At 40.0% G+C, this 26,428-nt stretch overlaps 1 protein-coding gene across 1 annotated transcript in view; it reads left to right on the top strand.

Annotated features, from left to right (window-relative positions):
- CNTNAP5 (contactin associated protein-like 5) overlaps positions 1-25,135 on the top strand; it is a gene marked incomplete at its 5' end in the record, with an annotated part of 86,095 nt that extends 60,960 nt beyond the window's left edge. The window contains 5 exons of the mRNA XM_009584488.1: positions 6,178-6,308; positions 7,612-7,696; positions 17,486-17,704; positions 22,823-22,894; positions 23,931-25,135. Coding sequence (XP_009582783.1) covers positions 6,178-6,308; positions 7,612-7,696; positions 17,486-17,704; positions 22,823-22,894; positions 23,931-24,127 — 704 coding nt within the window. The remainder of the gene's footprint in view (positions 1-6,177; positions 6,309-7,611; positions 7,697-17,485; positions 17,705-22,822; positions 22,895-23,930) is intronic.
- Positions 25,136-26,428: the final 1,293 nt, after the last annotated feature.

The raw sequence follows: 26,428 nt of genomic DNA, 5'->3' as shown, positions 1-26,428 counted from the left end.
AATTGGGGAGTGCATTTTTTTTTTTAAACCCTATGAAACAGTGCCATCTAAGCAAATGCAATAGCTGACTAATCATATCAGCAAACATGTTCAACGGTTTCACCTCTTTGTTTTCTCCAGGCAAAATAAATAGCAAGAGTCATCTCCTAAAAATGTGCAAGTACTTTTCTTAGTTAAATGCCACTGGATGCTGAAGAGATGGGCCCTGATCTTTTGAATCACCAGCGGCACTTCCACTGAAGAGTAAATTTACTGAGTAAATATCCCTGGGGAGAAGCTGCTAATTAAGGAGCAGGTTCTTAGCCAGCTGCTCCTAAGTGAGAAAACAGTGGTTCATTTTTAAATATCTAGGCTATGAAGAGGGACACTGTCATGCTGAAGACGTGCAAGTTGCCAGAGAGATATTTTGTGGTAGAGATGATTGAAAACTGTCAGGCGCTGTTCTGCAATCAGGAATGAACAAACATTTCCACCTTACGAGCTGCAAATGACTTTCTGGGCTAAATACTTTAATTTTTTGGTTTTTTTCATAATAACAACATCAATAGCCTCACTAATATATTTCACCCTTTGTTTAATTTGTGTCTTAATTATTTTCTCTCTTAGCTATAGCTCAGGTGAGTGCTGAGGGTGAGTGCTGAAGGTGGATGTGGTGGTGTAGTTAACATCCTACAGTCTGATGAGGGTGACTGCCGGTTTGAGACAGCTGTAAGAGGTTCTGTTGGTCCTAACCTCTTTTGTTTCTGGGTGTCTCTGAGGCAGTGGGACATGCAGGGGTAGTCCAAGGCCCTTTTCCTAATGCAGTGTTTCGTTATTTTATACATACACATTTCTCCCAAATTAGAGTTGTCAGCTGCCCTGATTGAAACGATTTTTCCTGACGTTACGTGATGGTGATAAAGTTGTACGTGTGCCACTCTCACGTGCTCCCTGAACTAACCTCAGCTTCTCTGAGCAGTGCAAGATGTCTTGTCAGCTGCTCTAGCCAGTTTAAGTCATTAAAAAGTGCTATTGAAGTTGGCGGAGATGTTAGGTTCAATCTGGGCTTATTTAAAACTAGTTTCTGAAAATGAAGGTCCTGCAGAGAAGTCTCAGACTCCAAAGGCATGTCATTCCCTTCCTTGCTGTTTGATTCTTCAAGACTAAATGACACAAGACCTATGGTCCTGGTGACATGTGTGACAAGAACCTTGCTTATGAACGATGGATTTATGGACCAAATTCCTGGTATCTGTTTTTTTGTTTTCTGCAGAGCTGCTTTGACTTTTTTGCCGAATATCTAGCACTAGGTGAGATCTTTCAAGCCAGGAAGTCTTCTCCTGAGATAGAACACTCTCTGTAACATTTTCCCATGCTCCCTTTTCCAGCTGATGATTTAAAAATTACTATTTGATTTTCAACACAAGCTTTGGCAGTCCAGAATAAATGTAAAGTTAGTGGGCATAGGCTACAAAGCCACCAGATGTTTCTGACACTCCACTCAGGCACTGCTGAAGACACAGGCAAAAGAAAGACAACTCTCCTGTTGACATGTTCAATCAGAAAAGGTTTTGGACATAGAATAAGTAACATCATGGCCAAGGTATTTCTTCACACTGTGCAGTTTGGGAATATATTTTTCTTCCTCAGGCTGAACACTTTGAAATCTCTAACCAGTTTAATGTCCTTATTAACACTAGACTGAAGAGCTGCTACTACAACTTTCTTGTCCTCAGCAAAAAGAAGCAGTTTAAAGGCACCATGCTATTCCTGTAGCTGCCTGGAGGTTGGTAACGCTGACACTGATCATTAGTGTACTGCTAGCAAGCACTACCCCTAGCCTTCATCACCACTGAAAGTGTCCTGGGAGTGTTTTGTTTCAGAAAAGTCATCCCCAACCTGGTCACCAGCATCGATGGCATAAATACCGCCCTTTGGTCTCTATTTCCCAGAACTTCCCTCTGCACAAGGGCACCCCCAGGAATCCTGTTAAAATGGCTCTGTAGCTGTTTGATGTCAGCAGAGGGATGCCATTCAGCCCTACGGTCATGGATTATACTACTGCACGTTACAGATTGAAGACCACAGTGATGTGTAGCAAGCCAGCTTTGATACTGGTGGCAGTAGCATGGCAGCCCACGTGGACTCATTTCCTCCAGAAGTGGCAAAAAGAGGCCACGCTGCACTCTATAACACTGTGGCTAAACTATGCCTGCTCGCCTCTTGGGTGGTTCTGGAGCTAGCATAGCACGTCTCCATGCTGATCTGCAGTCTGCAGAATTTGAAGCTGAAAGGGATGACTGTAATAATCAAGTGTGAATCTACTGTTACCTAAAATTGCTAGGGTAATATGCCCAGTAAAATTTTCCAGCCCAAGGCCAAAACCATGATACCTCTCTCTCTCCTTCCCTCCCTCTTTTATGGACTTAATAGAAATTGCCTCCAGCAATTCCACACACATTAGAGAAGGAAGAAAACACAACAGGCAGTGCATTGCTTGAGCATTATGGCACTCCAGGTGTGCATGCTCAGACACGGGGAGCTGAAAAGAGGATGACAAGCATGACTGCACCAAGACTGCCAGAAATTACACTGCTCATGATTAATATGAATCCCTATTGTGAAGCAAAAATGAAGCAAAATAGAGAGAGAATAGAGAATAGGGAGAATAGAGCTGGTTTATGCACAGATTTTTATGTGCAGTTAGTGACACTGGGCTGATGTGATGGAGAAAGTCAGTGGACCAGATAATCAAAATTCAGAGGACAAAAAAAATTCTTAATAATAATCCTAATTAATAATCCATTTATTTTGCTTGTCAAGTAGCAAAATGGCAATGTAAACTGCCAGACAAATTATTCTGTATTCTGAAAACAGAAGTAGTTTTGGTACTGAATGCAAGCCAAAATCAGCTCTTGATTACACTGGTGTAAATTCCAAAACACCTCTGGAGGGATGAGCCCATGTACTTCTGGTTTATCTTAATGCAAATTTGACCGCAGGCAAAATGCCGACTTGAATTCAATGGTTTTGAAGAGCAGCCATTCAAAAAAAATTGCCATTGGAATTCAAAGCAATTTGATAAAATAAGATGCTATTCACTGATTTCTTTAAATGATTTAAGGTAAAATTGTACCACTATAAAAAGTAAGATCTGTTCTTAAGGGATGTCAAGAACCTCCTCCATTGTCTCCCAACAAATGGAACAGATGGTTTCTGGTTTAAAATCAGTGCTTCTCTGATGAAGTCAATGGGTAAATCCCTGTCTGCAGCAGCTGAGAGCCTAGATAGATTGCATATCTTGCTGGCTGTCTTTGAACACAAATGTGCTGGTTGCTATGTCGATCACCTGGATATAGTAGTACCATTTATGTTTTACGTACTGGTGCGTTCATAGCAGTTGAAAAGAGCGGAGAAGTTTTTTCACGTTTACAAACTAAGCAACTAGTACAAGGTCACAGACCGAATCTATGCCCTGTTCTATTTTTCACATTATGCCCCTTTCAAAGGCTCCAGATAAGAGGCGGCCTATAAAGTTCTTCTGCTGGGACTTGATTTTTAGTTTGGACCAATCTGTTCCACTGTCACATCTTAGTTTCAGCTTATTCTGTGTGGTCATCTCAGTTGTGGTGTGCAGGGTCAGACAACCTTTCCATTTTTTATCGACTCTCCCATTGCCCTAATGAGCAAGTCTGAAGAAGGTCCCTTAAGTTCCTTGCACTTCGGCTTCTTTTCTCATGTCTTTCTAGAGTAAAATGATTATAGGATGTTTACACTGTTATTCCCTGTTGATGCATATTTCATTCAGTATCAGAAAACGGGATTGTGATTTAAGTTTGGACCTTTAAGTGTGACATTAATGGTGATAGTAGCTCCTTGTCATGGCTATGCAATGAGGGGATGGGAGCTTTGCAGTATGACTTGGGGCAGCTGAATCAGGACCTATAATATCACACTGAATAATTTAGCAGTTGTTACTGACCTTTATCTCTTCACCAATTCCCCTCTAACATCCATGACTGTGTGAGAAAGTAAATGCCTTTTATCTTCTTTATTTTTTTTTTCCCCACTTTAAAAGCTCACCTGATCCAGCAGCCCTCTCAATCAGCTAAAAAGCTTTCATCCTAGTAGTTCATTTTCATTTTCCCTCTCATTTTTGGAAGCTTTGTCTCCATCCTCCAAAACTCAGAATGTGTCAGTGCCCATCTGAGATATACTGAATATTACAGAAAATGCAGCTTTTAGGAACCTGAGCAACCAAACATACTGGTGAGGGAAAAGAAGGAGGGATGATCTTAACTGGGCTCTGGGTCCAATCTGAAAGGACTACCAACTTCACTGTGAGTTGCGTAGAGGTGGCAAAATTCCACCTCTGCAGGAAATTTATAGATTGTTTTAAGCTCTTTACAAACTGGTTTTACAGCAGCTTGCACCAGGCGTATGCAGCAGCTCATGCTGGTGTACCGCAGGCTTCTCTGACATGGCGCTGCATCGCGATGTGCACGTAAGCACTGCCTCTGCAAACACTGGAACCGGTCCTAGAGCTAAAACAGTGTGAACACATCCGTCAGTGACAGTCAGTCACACAAACGATCGGTCCCTATCGTTCAGCGTAGGTAACATTGGTCTGTAGCCTTTTGCAAAATTTAGTGATACTTGGAATAGCTTGAACTTGTGCTAACAGAAGCGCTGAAATGGAAGGAGACAGGAGGTTTTTTTATGATGATTTTCAGAACAGGGAATAAATGAAGGACCCTTTGCTCAGGGTTGTGGTGCTGTCAGCATTCATTTTCTCCTAGGAGACAGTAACAAAGTAGCCCTAGAAAAGCTTTTTAACTCTATGGTACCACTGTTGTTCCATGTATTTTCGTTGCTGATGCATAAAAAGAGCTTCAAAAGTTCAGAGAATTTTTTTCTCCTTGCTACTTAATTCCCAGAAAAGTAGTCTTGAAAGGATTTTATCAGAACAGGTTCTTTTCCTTTCAAATTATATATATGTGTGTATATATTGTCGTGGTTTAACCCCAGCCGGCAACTAAGCCCCACACAGCCGCTCTCTCACTCCCCCCACAATGGGATGAGGGCGAGAATCGGAAGGGTAAAAGTGAGAAAACTCGTGGGTTGAGATAAAGACAGTTTAATAGGTAAAGCAAAAGCCACGTACCCAAGCAAAGCAAAACAAGGAATGCATTCACTGCTTCCCATCGGCAGGCAGGTGTTCAGCATCTCCAGGAAAGCAGGGCTCCAGCACATCACGTAACGGTTACTTGGGAAGACAAACTCCATCCCTCCGAATGTACCCCCCCTCCTCCTTCTTCCGCCAGCCTTATATACTGAGCATGATGTCATATGGTATGGAATATCCCTTTGGTCAATTGGGGTCAGCTGTCCTGGCTGTGTCCCCTCCCAACTCCTTGTGCACTCCCAGCCTACTCGCTGGTGGGGTGGGGTGAGGAGCAGAAAAGACCTTGACTCTGTGTGAGCACATATTGGATTCCTTGTTTTCTTGTGCATTTTGATTTGTTATAGTAGTGTTATTTATCAGAAGTCACAATGCTTTTTTTGATATAAAGACTGAAAGGCATGTTTGGCATTCATTTTTGTATGAATTATATTTATTTCTTCAAATACTTTAGAACACCAAAGTTAAAAATATCTTTTCTGTATAATCATTTACAATGTATCTCTTCTTGTATTGCATATAAGCCTTTAAATGCTTGAAATTAAGTTATAATTCTCACAGTTGTCACTGTCTTCTGCATTATCTGTTACATCTTGATGAAAAGGAACAGTAAAATCCACCAATATTAGTTTACTAGAACAGTGCAAGACCTGCATGCCCTCTGGTGGAAGCGATCCTTAATAGACTAATGTAGATCAGCTTTTGTGGCAGTGCTAAATGTCTGACCTGCAGACAGACACACTCTCCTTTGATATACTTAGTTACTCAATTAAGTTATGTTTCTCCGTAGCCATTTGTTAACTAGTAGGAAGGAAAACTCTTCCAGTGCATTTTTTTTTCCAGACTTTTCATTACAGTTTGAACTCTTTCATTTCTCTTCAACCTCTTTCTTGACTTTTTAACCTTGTGACTCCACTGTAATAAATAGAAAATGAGTTATATGTTGTGTAAAGGTATTGAACAGTATCTCATTATTGACACAGGTTTTATACATAAAATTTTGCTCTGCTTTTAAGGAAGCTTACAGGTCCGATACAAGTTGAGTAAGGATGGGCTCCTCATTTTCACCATTGACTCTGGAAATTTTGCCAACCGAGAGCTGCACCATGTGAAGATTAACAGAGAAGGCAGAGAGCTTGTTATTCAGGTATGCCATGGCTTATGTTGAGTGTTAAATAATACTTCATGTCACAAACAGACCCACTGAATTCAGTGCCTGATCGCCAGCAGGAGGCAAAGGTTTCACATTGATCTGGTGCAACCAGAACGGGTCCAGCAGCAGAACAGCCCTGTAGGCTAGACCAAAGCTCCATCCAGACCCTGCTTTGAAGAGTGCCCAACCGTGGTGTTTTCCATTGAGTGATCCTTCCCTTGTCTCTGTGAATTAGGAAACACCTTTGGCCAGAAGTTCATCTGGACCATTGTTCTGGGTCTTAGAGATGTCTGTGTGACCTGTAGTCCCAGAGGAAGCACACAGTATGGATGATGAAAAAGCTGCCAAAGGGAGAAAAACAGCTGAAGAATGAGCACCTGGGAATGTAATTTCATTTAGGGATGAATGGGAGAATGTGACCCCAGCTGCCTTGTCCTCTCACAGAAAAGGAAAAGCTGAGGGGACACAGGGTACAGCCACCATGTGCATGACAATGCCCTGTCCCTTTGCTAGAAGCAAGCCATGCTCCTTAGAGAGACGAGAACCTTCCTCTGCCTTGCTGCCCTGCATCACCCATTTTTCCAAGGCAGGGAGAAAAGGACCATCTTACTGCTCCTTCTGCTTTCCTTCTGAGACTAATTATAGCAGTTCATATTACAAATCAAAATGGCTAGGTCTGGGTGGCAGCCATTTAACAGGGAAGGGTGGCAGAGTTTACAGAGAAGCCGTGTGTTAAGGAATAGAATGAGAAAGAGACAGAAACACAGGGAGTGCCACAGTTTTTCTTTCCTCTACAGTTTCCGTGTCTGGGTGGTAAAATGATAACACAGTTAGCACACAACTAGAGTGGGTAGGCCTGATTATCTAGGAAGGAGGCTTATGCTAAAAGCCAGGGTTTTCCTCAAGTACCAGTCTTCTATCGTCTGCTGCACTGTGGTTTTCTTCTATGCAGAACTAATTTTTCACAATATATTTCTAGAGAGGCCTCCTTTGAGTGTATTCTGAAGTGACTAGACATGGATTTTGGGAAGCAGGGGGATTTCAGTGTCAAACATTTTAAGCTTTTCTGCAGGGGAAGTTTCTTCAAAGCCCTTTATATGACTATTCTGGTGTACCTTTCAGCTTCTTATGCTAAAATCAAAGCACGTTCGCTTTGCTATCTTTAGAAACTGAATCATGCTTGGGGGCAGAATTAACTGATTTGCAGCTGAGAGCGTTCCCAGAAGTTTGCAGTACAGAAAGATCTAGGGGTGTTTACATGCTGTTGTAATGAACTAATTTTATTGACCTCTTCCAGGTTGATCAAGTTCTCAAACTCAAACACAACTTTTCTGAGATTGATTTTAAGGCCATCAAATCACTCACTTTGGGCAAGGTCACAGGTAGGTTCTACTAAAAATATTCCTGATTCATCAGTTGTTATAGCGCTGGAGTTAACCTGTGCTGTGTGTTGGGTTTTTAATAGGATTGGGGTTTCATTTGGCTGGTTTAGCTGTAAGACTTGGCCTGAACATTCCAGTACTCCTATTTGTATATCTCGTCAATGCAAAAATTTGGCAGCTTTACTTGTTTGCACTGATAGCAATATTAATTCCTCCCATTGCTTCCTCCAGTAAAGTGATTCATACTGCCTGTGTGGGCTGCACAGGGTGGCATCTTAGCCTAATGATATCATTTTGCTGACTACAGCTTGCTCCTCTCAAGCCATCTCTGTTTACTAACATTAGGAACAGCAGCACTGGGAGCCTTCATCCTCTCTACCCTTTTTTCACTCCCAGTCCTTTTCCATTTGAATTCTGCAAGGAATATTTATATTACATATAGCACTGAGGCCACAATTCTGCATGGTCTGTGCGTGGACCTTCTTGATCTTTAACCCTCCATACTACAAAGCCATTACAAGGACAGGAAAACTCTGCCTGAAATTTGGAAAGCAAAACTTCTCTATCTTGTTGTCAAGTATGTTATATTACTTTATATGAGAGTCTTATTTGTTCCCAGTGAGATTCTAAATGCTTCCTTGGTTATAGACATGTTAGTCCTTTGTTACAGTTGGACCTTCATATCAAGCCTGACATCTGTTTCACTATTACAATTTTATATGTTTTATTAATAACACCCAAGGCCTGCGGGACTGGTAGCTAGACAGAAACTATAGACATCCTCTAGCATCTACTTGTGCAATATAATTGTATGTAATGACATTAGTGCATTCTGCATCATGTTTTACTAAGTGGATTAAGGGCAGGAACTGATTTTCCCCTTAATTATATCTAATGTTTGTTCAGAATGCAGCAATCTTCCAAGCCTTTGTGGACAGGTTTGGGGACGTGACACTTTTCAGCACACGTCAGAGCTAAGCTAAAAATCTCATTTTGTCAACAGTCAGCTGTAGTGCTGAAAATCTAAAAGAGCATTGCTCGTCATGACTTCTACCTAAAGCTCCAGCTATAGATACCAAATCGATAAACTAAGGCTTTTCTAACCAGCAAGATGGAACATAGCACAAAGACCTTCAAACATGTAGCCAGCACGCTGACAAGCTGCAGCTCAACATCATGGAGAGAAACTAGATTTAGTCACAAAAATATGATTAACTTTACAAGTACAAGGTTGTTGCAAAGCCAAAAAACCCAGATGTATCTCCAGAGGTCTGGCATTCAGTTCCACTGAACACCACAGACTTGTCTCCAGTCAGCTTCTAACGGATACATCCTTCTGTTATTTCTCTCCTTCCCCAAAATTTGTTGGGATTTTGGTTTAGTAATAGTAATAATAATAGCAATAGTTCATATTCTGTAATGACAGTAAAGCCATAAACTTGGCCATCTAGATGATGGGAAATCTTATTGCTGTACCAGGAACCACACAATGCATCCTAGCAAGTCACTTTAATTCCAGCCTAATCCTCATTCTGGTTTCTTCATATGTTAAGTGAATTTATACAAACTTTTTCTTCTATGTCAGGGTTTCATTTTCCAGGTTTTATCCCACAGCTGTAGGTGTGCTGAGTAGAATCCTTGTGCCCTCACAGAATCACAAATCCCCCCGAGTCTTCTCCTCTCCAGGATGAACAGTCCCAGCTCTATCAAGCCTCTCCTTATATGAGAGATGCTCCAGTGCCTTAATCATCTTTGCAGCCCTTCACTGGACTCACTCCAGTAAGTCCATGTCTTTCTTCCACTGGGGAGCCCAGAACAGGACCCAGCATTCCAGTGGCGTTACACTCACGCAGAGCGTGGGGGAAGGATCACCTTCTGGCAATGCTCTTCCCAAGGAAACCCTGGATGCCAAGATGCAGTTGGCTGCCTTTGCTGCAAGCGCACATTTCTGGCTCATGGTCAGCTTGCTGTCCACAAGGACCTCCATGTCTTTCTCTGCAAAGCTGCTTTCCAGCTGGTCAGCCCCAACCAGTGTTGGTGGATGGGGTTACTCCTAACCCAAGTGCAGATCTTCACATTTCCTTTGTTGAACTTCATGAGGTTCCTGTTTTCCCGTTTCAACAGCTTGTCAATGTCCCTCTGAATGGTGGCACAACCATCTGGTCTACCAAATGCTCTTCCCAGGTTTGTATCATCTCCAAACTTACTCAGGTTGCACACTGTTCCATGCCGGGGGGGAAGGAAAAAAAAAAAAAAAAAAAATCCCTGCTGCTACAAAGTCAAAAGTATTGCCTTGTTGTATCAAAAGGAGAGCTGGACCTTGACATTTTAGGAATGTAGAACTTACATAAATACGTCCATTCATCATTTATGTTATTATATGGGTAAAATGCCAACTATAGCTTCTTTTAATGATGGCTCACCAGAAGGTGAATACTTGTGACCTAAACCAATATCCTCCAAGTTCTTCCTTGTCATTGTTCATCCCCTCAGCAAAGCATAAACTTCCAGAGACATGTGATGCTTCGAAGTAGACCTAGACTTCCTGTAGGGTTTGTTTTAGATGCCACTGAGATTTAGGTACCTAAAGGCATTCATTAGGAACTTTTAAGTGTCCACTGAAATAGAACCATATAAAAAACCTCTGTTCTATGTGTCCTACATATCCGTGCTATACTCTTCTGGAAATTTGTCTCTCTTCCTCTTTCCTGTCACACCACTGCTCATTTGCCTGCTCTAACAGTCTGATCCTGGCTGCTTAATCAGATGATTATACTACCTTCTTTCTTGACTCCACCATTCATTTCCCACTGGCTGAGAAATCTCAAAGAGAGCTTCCAGCAGGACATCATAAAAGCTTGAAACCTCTTCCTCACCAGATTTTCTTGCGATAACCATTTTAGCACAGCTGGAACTTTTGAAAAGTGCACTTTTATACAATGACCACTTTTTAAATAATAGTGCTTCCCCCGCTCCTACCCCGTCCCCAACCCCATTACACTTCCTTTAGTCAAAAGCTACTTAAACTCTGATATTTTTTTCCGCTTTTCAAGAGCTATATTTTCCAATGGCTGCCCTACACCCAGCTCTGAATTCCAGGAAAAAACCCTCCGTTTAAGGCAGAGGAGGCTCACCTGGAATTCAAAACATAGGGACACTCACTCTGCCACAGACTGCTTGAATGACCTTGGGCAAGCCATTTATGTGCAGATATAAAGGTAAGCAGGTATTTTATTCCCACTGGAACCAGTCTGAGCTATACTATCTCTGTTCTCTATCAGTAAAGCATGGATAATAGAACATCCCTACATCAAAGGGGTGCTAGGAGGATAAAAACATTAAAGGCTGTGAGCTGTTCAGATCCACAGTAATGGGGTCATATAGCTGCCTTAGAAAGATCAATCTAAATATAAATGTAGCTTTGAAGACAAGGGAGTAAAAAGGAGCAGCATTCAAGTAGCCAACAGACATTTGTTGAATTCATCCTCACAGTATCCAACAGCAATAGAAAAATATTATTATCCTGTAGTTTGTTGTCATTTTTACTTCACAAATATAGAGGCAAGACACAAAAGGACCTATCCAAAGCTCATCAGTATCAATGGGAGTTTTCCATGGACTTTAGTGAGTACTGGATTCAGGCCCCAAGTGGGTCATACAGTTTATGGCAAAGCCTCAGTGAAATCTTAACCAGAGTCCCAGTTCATTTACTTTAAGTACTCCTTGCAGAGATCATACTGCTGTATTTAACCACAAGAGCTCCATCGGCAGTCTGACCTAACTGTGAAGCTGGCTCCGCTTTGAACAAGGGATTGAACTGCATGACCTTCAGAGGTGTCTTTCAACTTAAATTATTCCTTAATTCTCTGATCTCAGAGGCATATTCACATATGTTTAGGTCTTGTCTAGAAAAAGGTGCTATCCTAATAGAAAATATCATTTATTTGTTTTGGGGCTGACCTTAATGAATCTTTGAAAACTTCTTACTGTGCCCCAACATGTCTAAATCTTTCACCATTATAGTCCCTGGAAAAATAATCACTGATGCAGAGAAGTGAATCTCATTGTCTGCATATTTGCTTCTGAGCAATTTAATGTACTAGCTGTGTAGTGATACCAGAGTAAAAAGGTAGCATTGAAAGGGATTCAAAAGTATTCTGAAGAAAAAGGTTGCAAAGATTTCTTTAGCACCTGTTAACGTTGACCTAATTTACTTGTGTCTTCAAAGTGATGAATTAGCAGACCTTCCCACACTGGCAGTGTAAAGAACTGTGTAGTCTAGCACATGATATCTTTTATCTCTAAAAGCCTAAGCTACAACACACTCAAGTTGTAGGATTCTTTCCACTGAATCATTCAGCTTTGATATAAAGTGTACGTAGAAGAAAGTTTATCTAGAACGTAATTTTATTAAAATCATTATGTAGGTGCAGTACAATTCTCATGATTTCTACAATAGCTTTTCTTATTAAAAGTTCACAAGAAGAAAATGGAATCTATACACTGAAGTGATCACAGAGCAATTCATCCAAGAGTGATATCGTATTGGGGGAGATGATAATGGGATAATTAAATCAGAAGGGGTAAGTTGGCATTAACTCCGAGATACAAAATCTTCCCTAAAGAAGCATCTCCTTTTACAGAGTTTCTATGGAAAAGACTTAAGTCCATTTTTTGGTGGAAAGTCATTCCCTTTTTCAAGCTCACAAGATCACAATTTGCTTGAGAAATTTAAAGTTGCAGTCTCGGAATATTGTGTTCTAGCATTCTAAACAATACAGGAATGGCTGCAAGAGATATTGGCTGGACTCTTCTGGTCACTGCAAAGCTCTTTTCTTTACTGCAGACTCTTCTTGCCCTAAATACCTATTTCTTAGAAGGACCATACCCTGGAAAAAAAATCTTGGGTGCGTTATAGGGCACTTTTAAAAGTAATTGTTTTTCTTCCTAGTAGCCTTGTAAAGCATTAAGGAAAATGGTAATGACTACTTAGGATAAAAGAGGAGAGGTATTTGGGACCAAGATGGCAGCAGTTAAAATACGGAAAGTTTGGCTACCCCAGGAACTTCAAGCAATCCAAGGTCTAAGCCAATAATGCCATCACGTCTCTATCAAAAAGAGACCAAATCTATTCAGACTTTTTCCCCAGCAATATAATTTACCATATGATCATAACACCATCCTTAAATCCCCGTTTTCTTGATGATAATACTGCCTAAATAAATGTCCAAGGTCATCTACTTCTATCCAGAAATTTTATTTTTAGTCTGAATTCTTTCTACTTGAGTTGATATTAGCCATCTGCTCCTGAGAAAAGCATGTATTCTTTTGCACATCGTCTCTCCATCTTCTTGCATATTTTATTCTTTTTAGATTATATTTTGAGCCCGTGCAAAATCACATGGAGCTGGCTATGTTGTGACAGATTAGGATTCAAATGTCAAAAACTGTGACGTGTAACAAATTTCACATTGCAGCTCCAAGCAGTGCTTCATTTTTTATGACAAACTGTCTTTAAGAAAACATACTAAATGCATGGCTGAAATTATCTTCGCTAAGCCTAATGAAACAAAAATTCTCAAATGTTTCACTTGGCACTAAATGTTCGATTGCCAGCAAGCAAATCCTGGCGCCTTCTGCTCATTCCTGGGAAAACTTGTGAGAAAAAGTACCTTTACTTTGCTCTTGCTGTCCTTTGCATTTCCAGAAGTGTCTTGGAGGCGCATTGAATGCCTGGAGCCTGTCTCCTGTTCAAACTCATCCTTTTCTTAGGCAAGAGCCAAACAGGTTGAGCTCAATGGTTCTAACAAGGAAAAATTTCTCTGTTGTTCACTCGACTGCTTCTGTGGCAGGCTCACACCAGGATATGCTTTCTGCCCTTTCTAAATTAATTATTAGTATCATCAATGTTTACTGAGGTTGTTGAAGGACATAGCAGCACATTTTTTGACCTAACTACACAGTACCTGCTAGTCAACTCTTCTAAGACAGGTGCAGCACGGAGACTACAAAAGTCCTTTCCTTCAAGGTCATGGGCTCAAATCTAGTGACAGTGTCCAAGAAGTAATCTTGCCAGTGCTCTTCAGCACCTTGGCAAAATGAGGTGATTTTAACACTTTTTAACTCCCACAAAAATCATCTTCCTATTTCTCAGACTCAAAAAAAGGCCAACCAGTGCTTCAACATAGAGAGTAAATTACCCTTTGTGCTTCTACCAGCGATTCACTTTAATTAATTAATTAATTAGGGCATAGACATTTAAAACACGCTATGTCTGCTCTCACTGACATTAAAAATAAATTTTGATTAAGGAAATCCATGATGGAACTTCCTGGATGTAAGTGAGCAGACAAGTAAACTTTGGGCTCAGATTTAAGTTTCTGCGTGACGTGAAATGGATTTATAAAGAAAGAACAAAAAGATATTGGATGCGTTTATGGTCCTATTTTCCACAGTGATATCTTTAGAAAGAAGGTCTTTTGAGCCACTCTCCGTGTACACAAATAACACTTCTGATTTCTCTTTTATTCCAGTTACGTGTCATATTAGTTACTGTTTACTATATCGATTTACTGATACATTGCTGAGCAGCCTAATGCCTAGTCCTAGAGAATTCCAGCAGAACTCTATTTATGATGAAAAGTAATTCCCTATTATGAGATATTAAGACTTGAAATTGCTTTATTTATTTAAGATCTTGAAACAAGTATGTTGTATATGGCAGAGATGCACAAGAAACAGAAGTGGAACAGGATGTCTGTTTTGGTGAATAGGAATGAATCAGCAGATAAATTATGTTGATACAATCAATAAAGTTTAAAAAATACGGCTACATTTTAGACTTAATACATGGAAAACAGGAAAGCAAAACCGACACAAAACTTACTGAGCTGTGACATTACAGACAGCTTCCAGGGAGCAGCTGGAGGACCCAGCAAGAAGCCAGACAAACTTATACACAATTCAGCAGACAAAGCTTAAAAATTACTTCCTAAAAATACGGGTAAGCTTAAGTTGTGGGGAATGAACAGTTAAATTACTCAAAAGCTGAAAAAGATTGCCTTCTCACCCCCCATGTAGAAATCATCAAAAGTAACTCGGTCTCCTGTACCGAGAACAGAAACGCAATGCTGAAATGTCGAAAGATCAAACCAAGCCATCAGCAGCAATTCAAGTGTGATTTTCCAGGCCAGTCAAATGCATGGAAAGATTCGCAGCGTAACCAGGTCAGAGGAAGGCCACTGACGTTTCGTATGACCTTGCTTCAACACAGACCTTGGAACTTCACCGAGTTGCTTCTCTTACTGAGCACTGTGTCATGTAGTGAAAATATCTTTTGGAAAAACATTTTATCATGATTTAAAGACTTCAAGTGACAGAGTGGCCTTTAATAAGCCTTTCACAGAGGTAACCATGTCATAATCACAGATTTACAGTATCCACTCAAGAATTCAGAGGGCAACACAAGTCGTTCACATCCAAGTTGTGCAGGTTTCTTCTTGAGAACAGTGAAAGCCCCACTTTCCAAAAGACATAAGGCATGCACCTAAAGCCGAATAATAAAACAAACTGTATCTGTGCACGTGGGATTTTTACCAGAGGATTCTGGGGTTGGTTTAGGTTTGTTCTCCGATTTCTTTTTTTCAAATTTCAAAGCCTTTCAACAACAAATCTCCCAGTTCTTTTTCATGCAAAGCTTACTTTGACAGACTCCTGGAATTGGCTCTTAATTTGATTTTTTTAAAAAAGCCTTCAAAAGTACTGTATCTTGGACTTTTCAAACTACTGTACCATGAAAAAAGAATTAATTATTTCTTAGGCTTTACCTTTTGCCCATTGGGGCAGAACAGAGCAATTTAGATTGCCTGATGTCTAAAAGATACCAACAAATCCACCTTTTGTGTCAGAGCTAAGAAAACAGGAAAGGCTGAGAGTAGGAATGTTTACAAAGGGTTTTATGAATTCAACAAAGACAGCAAATACTGTAAATCAGTCTTATAGTGTTATATAAGCCTTCTTGCAGAAACTTGGAAACAATTCTTTGTCTGTTTTATCACACCTCTGCCGAAATCTCATTAAAAACCTGAATGCAGCCAATTCCTACACGTTTTGAGAAGAGCAAATGTGAACCTCTGTAAAGCTAAAGTTTTTCCAGTGGCAAAGCCTCACTGTTTCCCTTCCTATCTCTCTTTCCTGCAGTTACTCACAGCCCAGAGGCTGTCCCCATGACAGCTCTGCAGATTAAGCATCTCTCCTGTAAGACCCCTTGGAGAGCAAGCTCACACCGTACCTTGCTTTGCTGAGAAGCAGCCAAACTCTTCCACATTATACTTCCATGAAGACATTCAAACATAATTAGAAATCTTTCTCTGCTAATTCCCTCTAGACTGCATGACATAACAGTCACAGATCTTGAGCACCAAAATAATGTGTGATTTGGGCTAGTTTTGAGTTTTCTTTGTATTTTCTTATATGCAAAAGAAGTTTATGTAATTCAGGTAGCAATGCCAGTTATAAGAGGAGGTCTACTTTTTTCCTAAATCCTTGTAAAATCATTGTATTTGAATGATAGTGGAAAAATTGGACCTTATTTTAATGTTTACCATCTTACTCTTTCAAGCTTTGAAAATAAACTTGAAAAGCTGAGAATCCTTATTTTCCAATGTCATTAGAATTGTTTCCAAAACTTTCAACGCTAGAAGTTTTTTTTTAAGATTTTGAATAAGTTTTGATACTCTATATGTGTACAGTTGTGTGGGTTTTTTGTTTGTTTGTTTGATTGATTGATTGACCTAGATATAAGGCGCATCATGTTACAGACCTCTGAGCAGTATGAATTTCAATTTCTGGAAAGTAAATAAGTGAGAGCTTGGAGGAAAGAGAAGATGGCATCACTGTCCTTCACTGACTTTCCCAGACAATCTTTGGTATTAAAACATTTGGAACTAAATAAAAAACACTTACCTTTGAATTGGCTTTCTCTTTGTGAAATTTAAATGAACACACACAGGCCAACAGATAAATTAATTGTGCTATCTCCTCTTCAGGCTGGAAAAGAGCATAGAGATATTGGGTTTGGTTTTGATTTAGATAAAAAAAGGTATAGGTTTGTGGTTTTTTTATTATTATTGGAATGGGGCTAGCAGAGTGAGAGCCTGTCTCATAAGTAGGAGGATTCCAAGAACTCTGATTATAAAAATGTAGTAACATGATTAGGTGCATCAGAAAAGCAAGCTGAAAAATAAACTCTTGAAGAAGGGTGAAGCCTATATTAGCAAGCCATTCAATATTAGGTCACATGAAGCATTGTATAATAAACAATAGAGAGCAGGTTCCTTCATTAAGAGCGGAGGAGGTAGAATGCCTTGAAGATATGGTCTGAACCTGTGAAAGCGCTGTTGTTAACAGATGCAAAAAAAGTTAAAGAATATCATCCCCAGGATCCTGTGATATTCAGTATTGTTATTTTTACTGTTTATTATTATTATTATTATTGCCATGGTTAGCACCTATGATGTGTTAGATATTGTCCAGACAATAGAGAAAATGGATGAGAAAAAAAGCACAATGTAGGCTTTTATGTCCAAGCCAACTTGATTCAATGTAAGTAGCGTTGTAGAGGAAGGACTGGGGATGGGAACCTCATGGGTCAGGCCAGGGAGGAGAACTGAACAGTTGAGATTGGATGAAGAGAAGTAAAAGGGGTGGATAAAGGCAAAAAAGGATTCATTTTTTTTAATGCCTTCCTAAACCAGATAATTCCCAGAGTGTTTTTCTGTTGTACTGCAGATAGTTTGTCACTGGACCCTGAAGTCTCAAAGGCAAATGCCTATGGTTTCACCGGCTGCCTATCCTCTGTTCAGTATAACCACATTGCTCCCCTGAAAGCTGCCTTACGCCATCCCAGCGTTGCTCCTGTGACTGTCAAGGGCTCCTTGACTGAATCCACCTGTGCGTCCATAATGGAAGCTGATGTGAACACAGTAACCACAATATATTCCTCATCAGGTATGCCCTGCCAAGAGGGGAATGGGGAATTTAAAGGATACTTTAGAGTGAGGTTTCCTTCCTTTTTGCTGTAATGCAATTGTGATAGTGTAAATATTGGAACTGGGAAGTTGCCCTTTCTCTCAGAATTAGGAGTGTTGAGTATGGGCATTAGGATTAGCCAAGGCCCCTTTAAAAGTCATCGTACTAAACCAAAATTTTCAGACTAAGTTCCTGGATTGCCTAAAGCATGCCTAGAACAAACAAAAAAGTCCCAAAGCCATAGTGGAAAGAACATTGGAAGTATGGTTATGCACCTGATTTGCCATTCCTGTCCACTCTAGATAGCTCCAGTACTGCAGATCTCAAAGGAGAATGTAAATGTTACACAGATTCCATATCCCAGTAGTGACGAAGCAATAGGAGTCATACAACAAACAAGTCAAATTTGTTCCCACCCTAGCAGAAACGAACAAAACCTCCTTGTACGAACCCCTCCACACATGTGCGTGACTTCTATTGAATGTTTGTACTTTATTCTCTCAGGCTAAAGAGAAGGAGAACTACTTGAGCAGTACCAGTAAGGTGATCCCAACAGTTCGTTTATCTTTTGCAATCCTGAAACTGTCCTCTGGGAACCTTAAGTATTTTGCATATGTGAATTTGTATGCAGAGACGGAAACTCAGAGCAGCTGGAACTGTTGTCACCAGGAACAGGGGCAATCAAGTTGCTGTTTTAGTCACCACTGGATGTGGCAGAATTCTTAATGACCAGAAAAGGGTACAAATTAAGGGCTATTTTTTGCCCCTTGACCTATGAAACCATTTTTTTCTTTTCCGATAACTGATAAAACTCTGTTTTAGATCATAATATGATTCCTTTGACATTTGTACGTGCATCAAATCCCCATTTCCTGCAGCTTCTGCCTAAGATATTCAGCAGAAAACAAACGACGCTATTAGCATTCTGCATAGGGAAAAAGGCTGCTGATTACTCTGTGGAGAGCGGCTGCCAGTGTGCGTGTGTTTCTCCCCACCCCCCAACCTTCTTCTCACTGCCCAGAGTTGTCTAAGGTATCTGCTCTGATGCACAGAAGGTACCGAATGGGCAATGATACTGAAAATATGAACTCCTTGACCTGTGACCTGTCATCTCGGTGATCTAATTTTTCTAAAGAGTTTAGAAAGCAGTAAAACCTGAGGCTCAGAACTGCAGGACAGAACACAGAGCAGAGTGTAGCACCTTTGGTCTTAAATATTTAAAGCTTACAATCAGTTGCACTCTATTGTCAAGGTTAAGCACTGTTACATCAGAAATGCAGAACTATTACAAAAGCTCATCCCTGTCTTTGCCACTCTGTGCTTTAAAATATGATTTCCCCTCAATATGATGAATTAACTGACACTACTGCCTCACTATTCACACTGGATTTGATTAAAGCCTGAATAAGATCTTTAGAACAAGTTAGTTCTGAAGACTTCATGTCTTTATATGCTATGGTAAGAGCACTGGGCGGTAGATTCTTGTTTAAAAAAAATTCCAATTTGTAGCAAATTATACTTTGTATAGATGTACTTGAGAATTACATTTATACATGGAAAGGACACATTTTAAGAAATAAAAAGAAGACAGAGTTAAGGATTAACTTTCAAATGTACTGCTCATATGTCAATTAATCAGTTCCCAAGTTCTCATTATTGAGTGTCTGAGAAGAAAAATAGAACTTCAAAGTTGACTGTACATGTCTGTGTCAATTTTCTAATACACTACTTCTTCCTTGCTGAGTCACATGTAGAGGTTTTGGTATTCTGAACTCTACAGTGATGGCATAGAGATAATAGACTTTTAGTATGCTTTTTTTTTTTTAATGTTAAAATACTGTAAATGCCAGAGCAGATTCAGCTGTGCGAATGGTGGAGTCTTGAGCTTTCTGTCTACTCCAGCTGAAGAGCAGGTCTTCATGCACTTAAAGTAAAAAATGCCAGACTTTCATAAGTCAGAAACTACACAGAAAAATTTTGCTTCTGAAAGGCAGCTTAAACAGTGCAAGCCCCTGTCTCATTGTACTAGTTGTGCTGGACCTGATATTTCCAAACAAGGAGGAACTGGCCAGGCATGTGCCAGGATAGCTTTGGCTGTACAACTATGAGATGGTGGAGTTCAGGATCCTGAGAGGAAGGAAAAATAACAGAAAGCATGACTGTGACCCCAGACTTCAGGAGAACAATCTTTGACCTGGTCATGGACCTGCTTGGAAGAATCCCATGGGATACAGCCCTGGTGAGAAAAGGTATCCAGGAGAGCTGGTTCAAGGATCACCTCCTCCAAGATTAAGAATGGTCCATCCCAATGAACAGGAAATCTAGCAAAGGTGGCAGGAGGCCCAGAGAGGTTGTGAAGTCTTCATCCTTGGATATATTCAAAACCCAAATGGATACAGCACTGAGAAGCTTGCTGTAATAGTACCTGATTTGAGTAGGGGTTTGGACTAGATGATTTCCAGAGGGGCCTTCCAACCTCAGCGATGCTTCCAACCTCAGTGATTCTCACTGCAATGTCATCAGTTTTATTTGAAAGGAAGAGGATATCCTGTTAAGGTGTCATATGAGACACAGTATTGCTTTTCCTTGGCTTCAGAGTTTATTGTATTCCCACTGGAGATGGTTCTACTGTCACATGCCATCTGCTCCGCTGTAACAAACCCTCCTCTCCTTGTGTCCTGATTTTATTTCTCAGGCAAAACATAATTCTTAAGGCCTATGACTGTTGGCCTCTATTCTGAAACTGATCTCCAACATTTGTTCTGGTTTCCTCTCAGTGCTTAAATTCTGGTAACAGTCATCAAAAAATAGTGGAGCTTTAATAGCATACAGTGTCAGATCTTACACAATATTTTAGGCATGAATGATGTCTTATATAATTTTTAAGGTAGAAATTTAATTTCATGCTTTTTTCACATATAGTTAATAGTCTTTCATGATTCTATTTGACCAATACCATGCACCAGATACCAGCTGGAGATTTTTCTCTAGTACAGGAGGACTGATGTTCAACAGATGTGAATTTTTATTGTAACTGATTTCACTGGTGCCAGCTGAAGGCTGGGGTAGAAAATATCTTACCAAACATCCAGTATCTGAAAGTTAAATGAATAAGTTGAATCTAAAATAATGATTACTCCTCTATTCTAGTTTGTGGAAAGAAATAGGCGAATCACACTGTCCATCTTTGACAGCTATCTTAGGGTATAAACTATCTGTAGGTTCTATTCCTCTGTTTGACTAAATAAAAAAAGCCTAAATTACTAGTTTTGGTTTATATAACTACCTCTGAGACACTGAAAAATAAAGGAGATTAACCTACCCATGATGTACAAAATTATGAGCAACCTTGGTCTAACTTTTAATTTGGCCTTGCTTTGAGCTTAGGCTAAATAACCTCCAGATTTCCTTTCCAACCTAACCTTTGATATGATGCTCTGTATTTATGTGTAAAACAACAATTTTTATCCCCATTCCAGTCCAACAAATGTAGTAAATGAGATTAAGCATTGCCATGACTATTTGTTTCTTGGCAACATCACTACAGGCACCCAATATCCAAGCAAGGGGCCTCTTGTAAATAGGTCTCAATCTGAGTGTCCAAATCTGTCATTGGCAGTTACCATTCACGTTGATAATGGGTGTACTGGAAGTGTTCAGTTGTCCCCAGAAATCCCTTTTGTGCCTGTAGCTCAGTCAACGAACTGCAGATACGGGGAACCCTGACTTTTCAGTGTGGATGTGTTTGATGAGAAATCCTTGCACCCCTAAAACTAGTAGTAGAATTGCATCTTTTAAAACATGAAAGCCTCTTTGAGGCTGATGCCTTCTGCACATCTTTGGGGCTGGTATCAGTGATATAAAGAATAAAGAAAAAGTGCCCCCTTTAAGAACCTAAATAGCCCAAAGCCACCATCATTACAAACTCAGCACTTTCTGATACACAAATATGAAATTGTTGCTTATTTCAATGAGAAACGTCTTCTTGGGCAATGAGATACCAAAATATGGCTGAGTCAGCTACTAAGGCAAGGATGTTCAATTACAATAAACCTTGCAACACCAAATTTCTCAGTTAGGCTTCCACCTTTTGCATCGGAAAGATCAGTTTGGCAAAGCAGTATAATATATAGCAGAGACAGTCATCTGTAACTCCCACGTACATCCTCTGTGTGATAGCCTGGAGGCTTGTAAAGGAGAGAAACACAGATAGGAATCTCGTCAAAGGAAAGGGTGAGCTGAAAGGAAAAAAAAAATGTGAAGGTGCAGAAAAGCTGGATTCAGCTAGCAGTAGAAAACACATCTTCTGAAACATGCAGGACTAAAGTAGGTACACTGCCGTAACTCCACTGACTTTGGGGAGGGCTTGACCTCTCAGGTTTGGATCTGAATTTGAAACTGCCAGCATGTAGACTGTTTGGCCCAGTGTTTCAATAGTAGTCATTTATAGATAGGGTACAAGAGAGCTCCAACATCAAGGAGCCTTTAATATAGGAATTCATTTCTGACCCCTCTCTGTTTTGAATCCAATTTGACCACTGCCTTTCTGCAATGGAGAGAAAAACATCCCTTCCAAGAAGCTGTCCCAAGCAGGGACTCTGCTTCTCTATATGGGATTGAATTTGACTTGTATATCTGCATCTACAAATGTAGGTCAGGTGTAAATCTGTCTAGCCTTCCTTTCCTTTTGCTCCTTTCTGATATTGTTTCTTAGGTATCAAAAAAAAAAAAAAAAAAAAAAAAGAAAAAAAAAAAGCTCTGACTGAGAAAAGCTCCCAATGGGCTATTTAGTTCAAAAGTCTCTCTGATTTTTCTACCACTAAACTGAGACAACACTTTCAGATGTTAGTGTGAGCCTTTCTGTTTCCTTTTAAATATACCCTTAACAGATTTTGCTTCTGAAGATGTAGAAGAAAATTGTCCTGCAAGCTCGCTTTTTCAGAGAGCTTTCTGGTTTGATTCTCCAATCCCCCAAATCACATCTTTTGAAAACAGATTAGAATTTATGAGGGTAAGAGGATGCTTCTGTCTAAGCCACAGAGAAAATTAATATAGTTGATATAGAAAATAAGTCCTGTTTTTTTTAACCAACTGCAGATCCTTTTGGGAAGACAGATGAAAGAGAGCCTCTCACCAATGCAGTCAGAAGCGATTCAGCTGTGATTGGAGGTAACTTCATTTTTAAAGATTACAATTGAAAAATAGTTCTGTCAAGGCAAGCATCTAGGGTACTTTAAATCTGGGCCCCATAAAATCCAGTTCAAGTTTTTTGTAATCTAATGCAGGTCTAGTGTTTGCTGTATTTATTAGCACATATCTGTATTAAGCTACGTAGATAGGCACCTGTGTTATGCATGAAGCCAATCGTGGTGGCACATGATGTTGGATGTTACCCAAAAAAAGGTATTATGGATCATCAAGAACCTGAGTCTTCTAAAATATAACCAAAGTCTGTCTATCTGCCTGCTTGAGCCGGGGAGTTGGACCAGATGACCTCCAGAGGTCCCTTCCAACCTCAATCATTCTCTGATTCCGTGTGATTCTGTGATCTAAGACCCGGCTAACTACCACTCTGATGAGAGCCTCAACACAGTATTCGCATATCCTGTATTTCTTGAGCTCTCTCTTTGCAAACTGGTGGTGTACTGGAACTCGCTAAGTCATATGGAAGCATTTGTACACTAGGGAAACTTGTCCTTATAGCTTCATGTATGGTTTTCATTTTCCTTTAACAACCTGGAAGGCAATTTATCTCTGTTTATTTTATAGGATGCCCTGTAGGGAGCTGCCTTTGATAATATCTAGAAGCTATAACCAAAGTGTACAAGGCTCATGCAAGGTTTCCAGAGATAACACAGAAGAAAACACGACAGATCAGGAATTTGGATGACCATACAGATCTAGTTTTTTAAAAACAAACACACTGACCCAACTCTACTTCCAGTGAAAACAGGATTTGACTGAAATTAGAAGGTCAATTACATTAATGCTTGCTGCTTTAAGTCTTGCTTAAGGTGACAAAATAGAAATAAAAACTACCAGGGAGGGTATGATAGAGGCAGATGATTGTGTACAGACTGAAATGAACAGATCTATCATATCCACTAGATATTGTGCATTAGTGATGTATTTTTGAGGTAATTGGGGGTTTTGTTTTGGTTTCGGTTTTTACTCTTTCTATCCTTCCTTTTTTACCCCTCTTCAGGTGTAATAGCAGTTGTGATATTCATCATCTTTTGCATCATTGCCATCATGAGCAGATTCCTCTATCAGCACAAACAAGCACATCGAAGTAGCCAGACAAAGGAGAAGGAATACCCGGAAAACCTCGAGAGCTCCTTCAAAGCTGACATTGACTTGCAGAACACAGTGAGCGAGTGCAAACGGGAATATTTCATCTGATGGACAATGCAATTTCTTCTTACTCTTACTCCCCTAACCTTCCTTCCTTTATTCCTTTCTTCCTTCCGTGTTTCTTTTTGTAATTTTTTTTTAAACATTCATTTTTTGCTAACTTCTTTTTCGTTTGGAAAAGACCGCCCTGCACAGGAAACACTGACAACAATCACAGAGCCTCATTCTCTGCACAGGTCACAGTTTACTTCTGCAGCTCAAGAGACCTGTTATCCCACTCTACACAAAATAAGATCCACATGCACACCTGGTTTCTGCTGTGGGTTCCTGGACGTTTCAAAGTCCCTACATTTATTTGTGTTTTTCTCTGGAGCCATTTAATTCATCACTTTTACACTAGAGCTGGACTATGTAAAGTAGAGGTAAAGTAGCTGAATACGTAGCTCTACAGATACTGGGACAGGACAGAGGGAAAGAATGAGACCAAAATGCCTGATTTATATTACAGGCTCATTTACAACAATCATAAAGAACCGGCCAAATTCTCAAATGATATGAGTTGATATATAGCTGTTGATTTCAATGGTGTTACATTAATTTGTACCAGTTGAGAAGCTGGTATGGGGTAAGGAAAAATAAAACTCCTCATTAAGCTCCTTCCCCCAACCTCCTGTCCTTTTACTGTAACTTTTAGGCTTATCAGTACTTTTCCAACAATATATGTATCAACAATAAATGTCATTCCCGTGCACCTCTTTCACCTCCATCTCATAAGGCTGGCCATGTAGACCAAACATACTCTAGCGTAACTCTAGCTGAAGCATGGAAAATAGTAGCTTGAATCTCCAAGGGTTTTAGGAAGCTGCTAGGACTTAGGTGCTCTATATTTGTCTGAAATGTTAGAAATGCAGCATATACCTGTTCATGCCATATGGAGGATTATCACGCGCTGAGGTTAAACACTGTTGCCACTGTGGCAAAGAAAAAGTACATAGACAAGAAAAAATAAAAATAGTTTAATCTTGAACATGAGTCACACCTTCTGCCAGTTCTTCTAAAAAAAGAAAAAAATCCAACTACTCAAAAAAAAAAACCCAAAACTGCATGAAAGATTGATTGGTATTTCCTGTTTGTAGAAATTGGAATATCTTCTCCAAAGCTAAATAGAGAGGTCTAATGTCACATCTAAAAAGGTTAATATGTAATCACCCTGTTTACAAGGAAGAATGTCAGGGAAACAAGTTCAAAAAGATCCCAAATACTCTACTTCGAATTAATCTTCTCTCCTGTTTTTCTAAAGTCTTCTGTCCTTTCCTGATTGGGAACAATACTGAAGACTCGAATCCTGCCCATTTCACTTGTGCTGTATGGTTTCAGTGTGAGACTGAAAAACCTTCTTTTCAGTCACAGACATCCTAAGGGTAAGAAATGGAGAAGTCCTACCAAGGAGGTTTTTCACACCCTGCTTGTGTCTGTGTGACGTACTGTCTTCTCAGGGCTTCTGAAGAGTATGTAGAATTTGTTGTCAGACTTTAAGTTTTCTGACAGGAGTTGAATCAATCCAACAGCTAAGAAAAAAAAAAAAAAATCTTGTTTATTGCAGTACTCTTGATAAGAATTAATTCAAGATAATTAATTGTGCAGCTGAATCTTTCTTCACCCCCTACACCCTTTTGCAGCCATCCTGGGGTTTCTGCATGGTGACCCTTTTTACATAGATTAAAATCAAAGAATCACAGTATGAGGTAATAACACACAGCAAAATACAGATGAGGTTACACATGCAACAGGTGCTGTTTTTCCAGGCAGTGCATTGCAAAGGTATGTAGCTGGTTATTTTTTTGATGGGAGGAGGGGATAGTCAAGGAAGAATAAATAAATGACAGTTTGGATATGGTGATTCTTCACCACTTCTTTTGGAAGACTTTATGAGAAGCAGAATTCGGTAAAGAGAAAGCAATCTTGGAACGATATCACTCGTATGTGAAGAGGAATATCTGAGGCCAGCCCCATAACCAGAACTCTAACCAAGCAATTTTATAAAGCCATTTATATTGAAATTAGTACTGGTGCCATTCTTCCTCGACTCTGATCGACACAGCCCTTTTGCCTCATGCTGGCTGTTTGCATGACACATGATTACTTGAGAGTGTTTCTGCATGATGAGATGTGTAATGATGGACTCAGGAGCTGTGTTCCCTTTACGTTGCTGTATCTTTTGCAGTGAAATCCTGGCAAAGCAATTCTCTTTTCTCCTTCCTTCCTCCCTCCCCTTCTCCCTCCCCCCTGAGATAAAGGTGCTTTGTTTGGCATGGCGGGAGGGGAGGAATAAGCGAGCGCATGGGCTCC

This window comes from Fulmarus glacialis, unplaced genomic scaffold (assembly GCF_000690835.1).
Source record: "Fulmarus glacialis isolate BGI_N327 unplaced genomic scaffold, ASM69083v1 scaffold4709, whole genome shotgun sequence".
Taxonomy (NCBI): Eukaryota; Metazoa; Chordata; class Aves; order Procellariiformes; family Procellariidae; genus Fulmarus; species Fulmarus glacialis.
The sequence above is the reverse complement of the archived record's forward strand: the minus strand, read 5'-3'. Positions and strand labels throughout refer to the sequence as shown.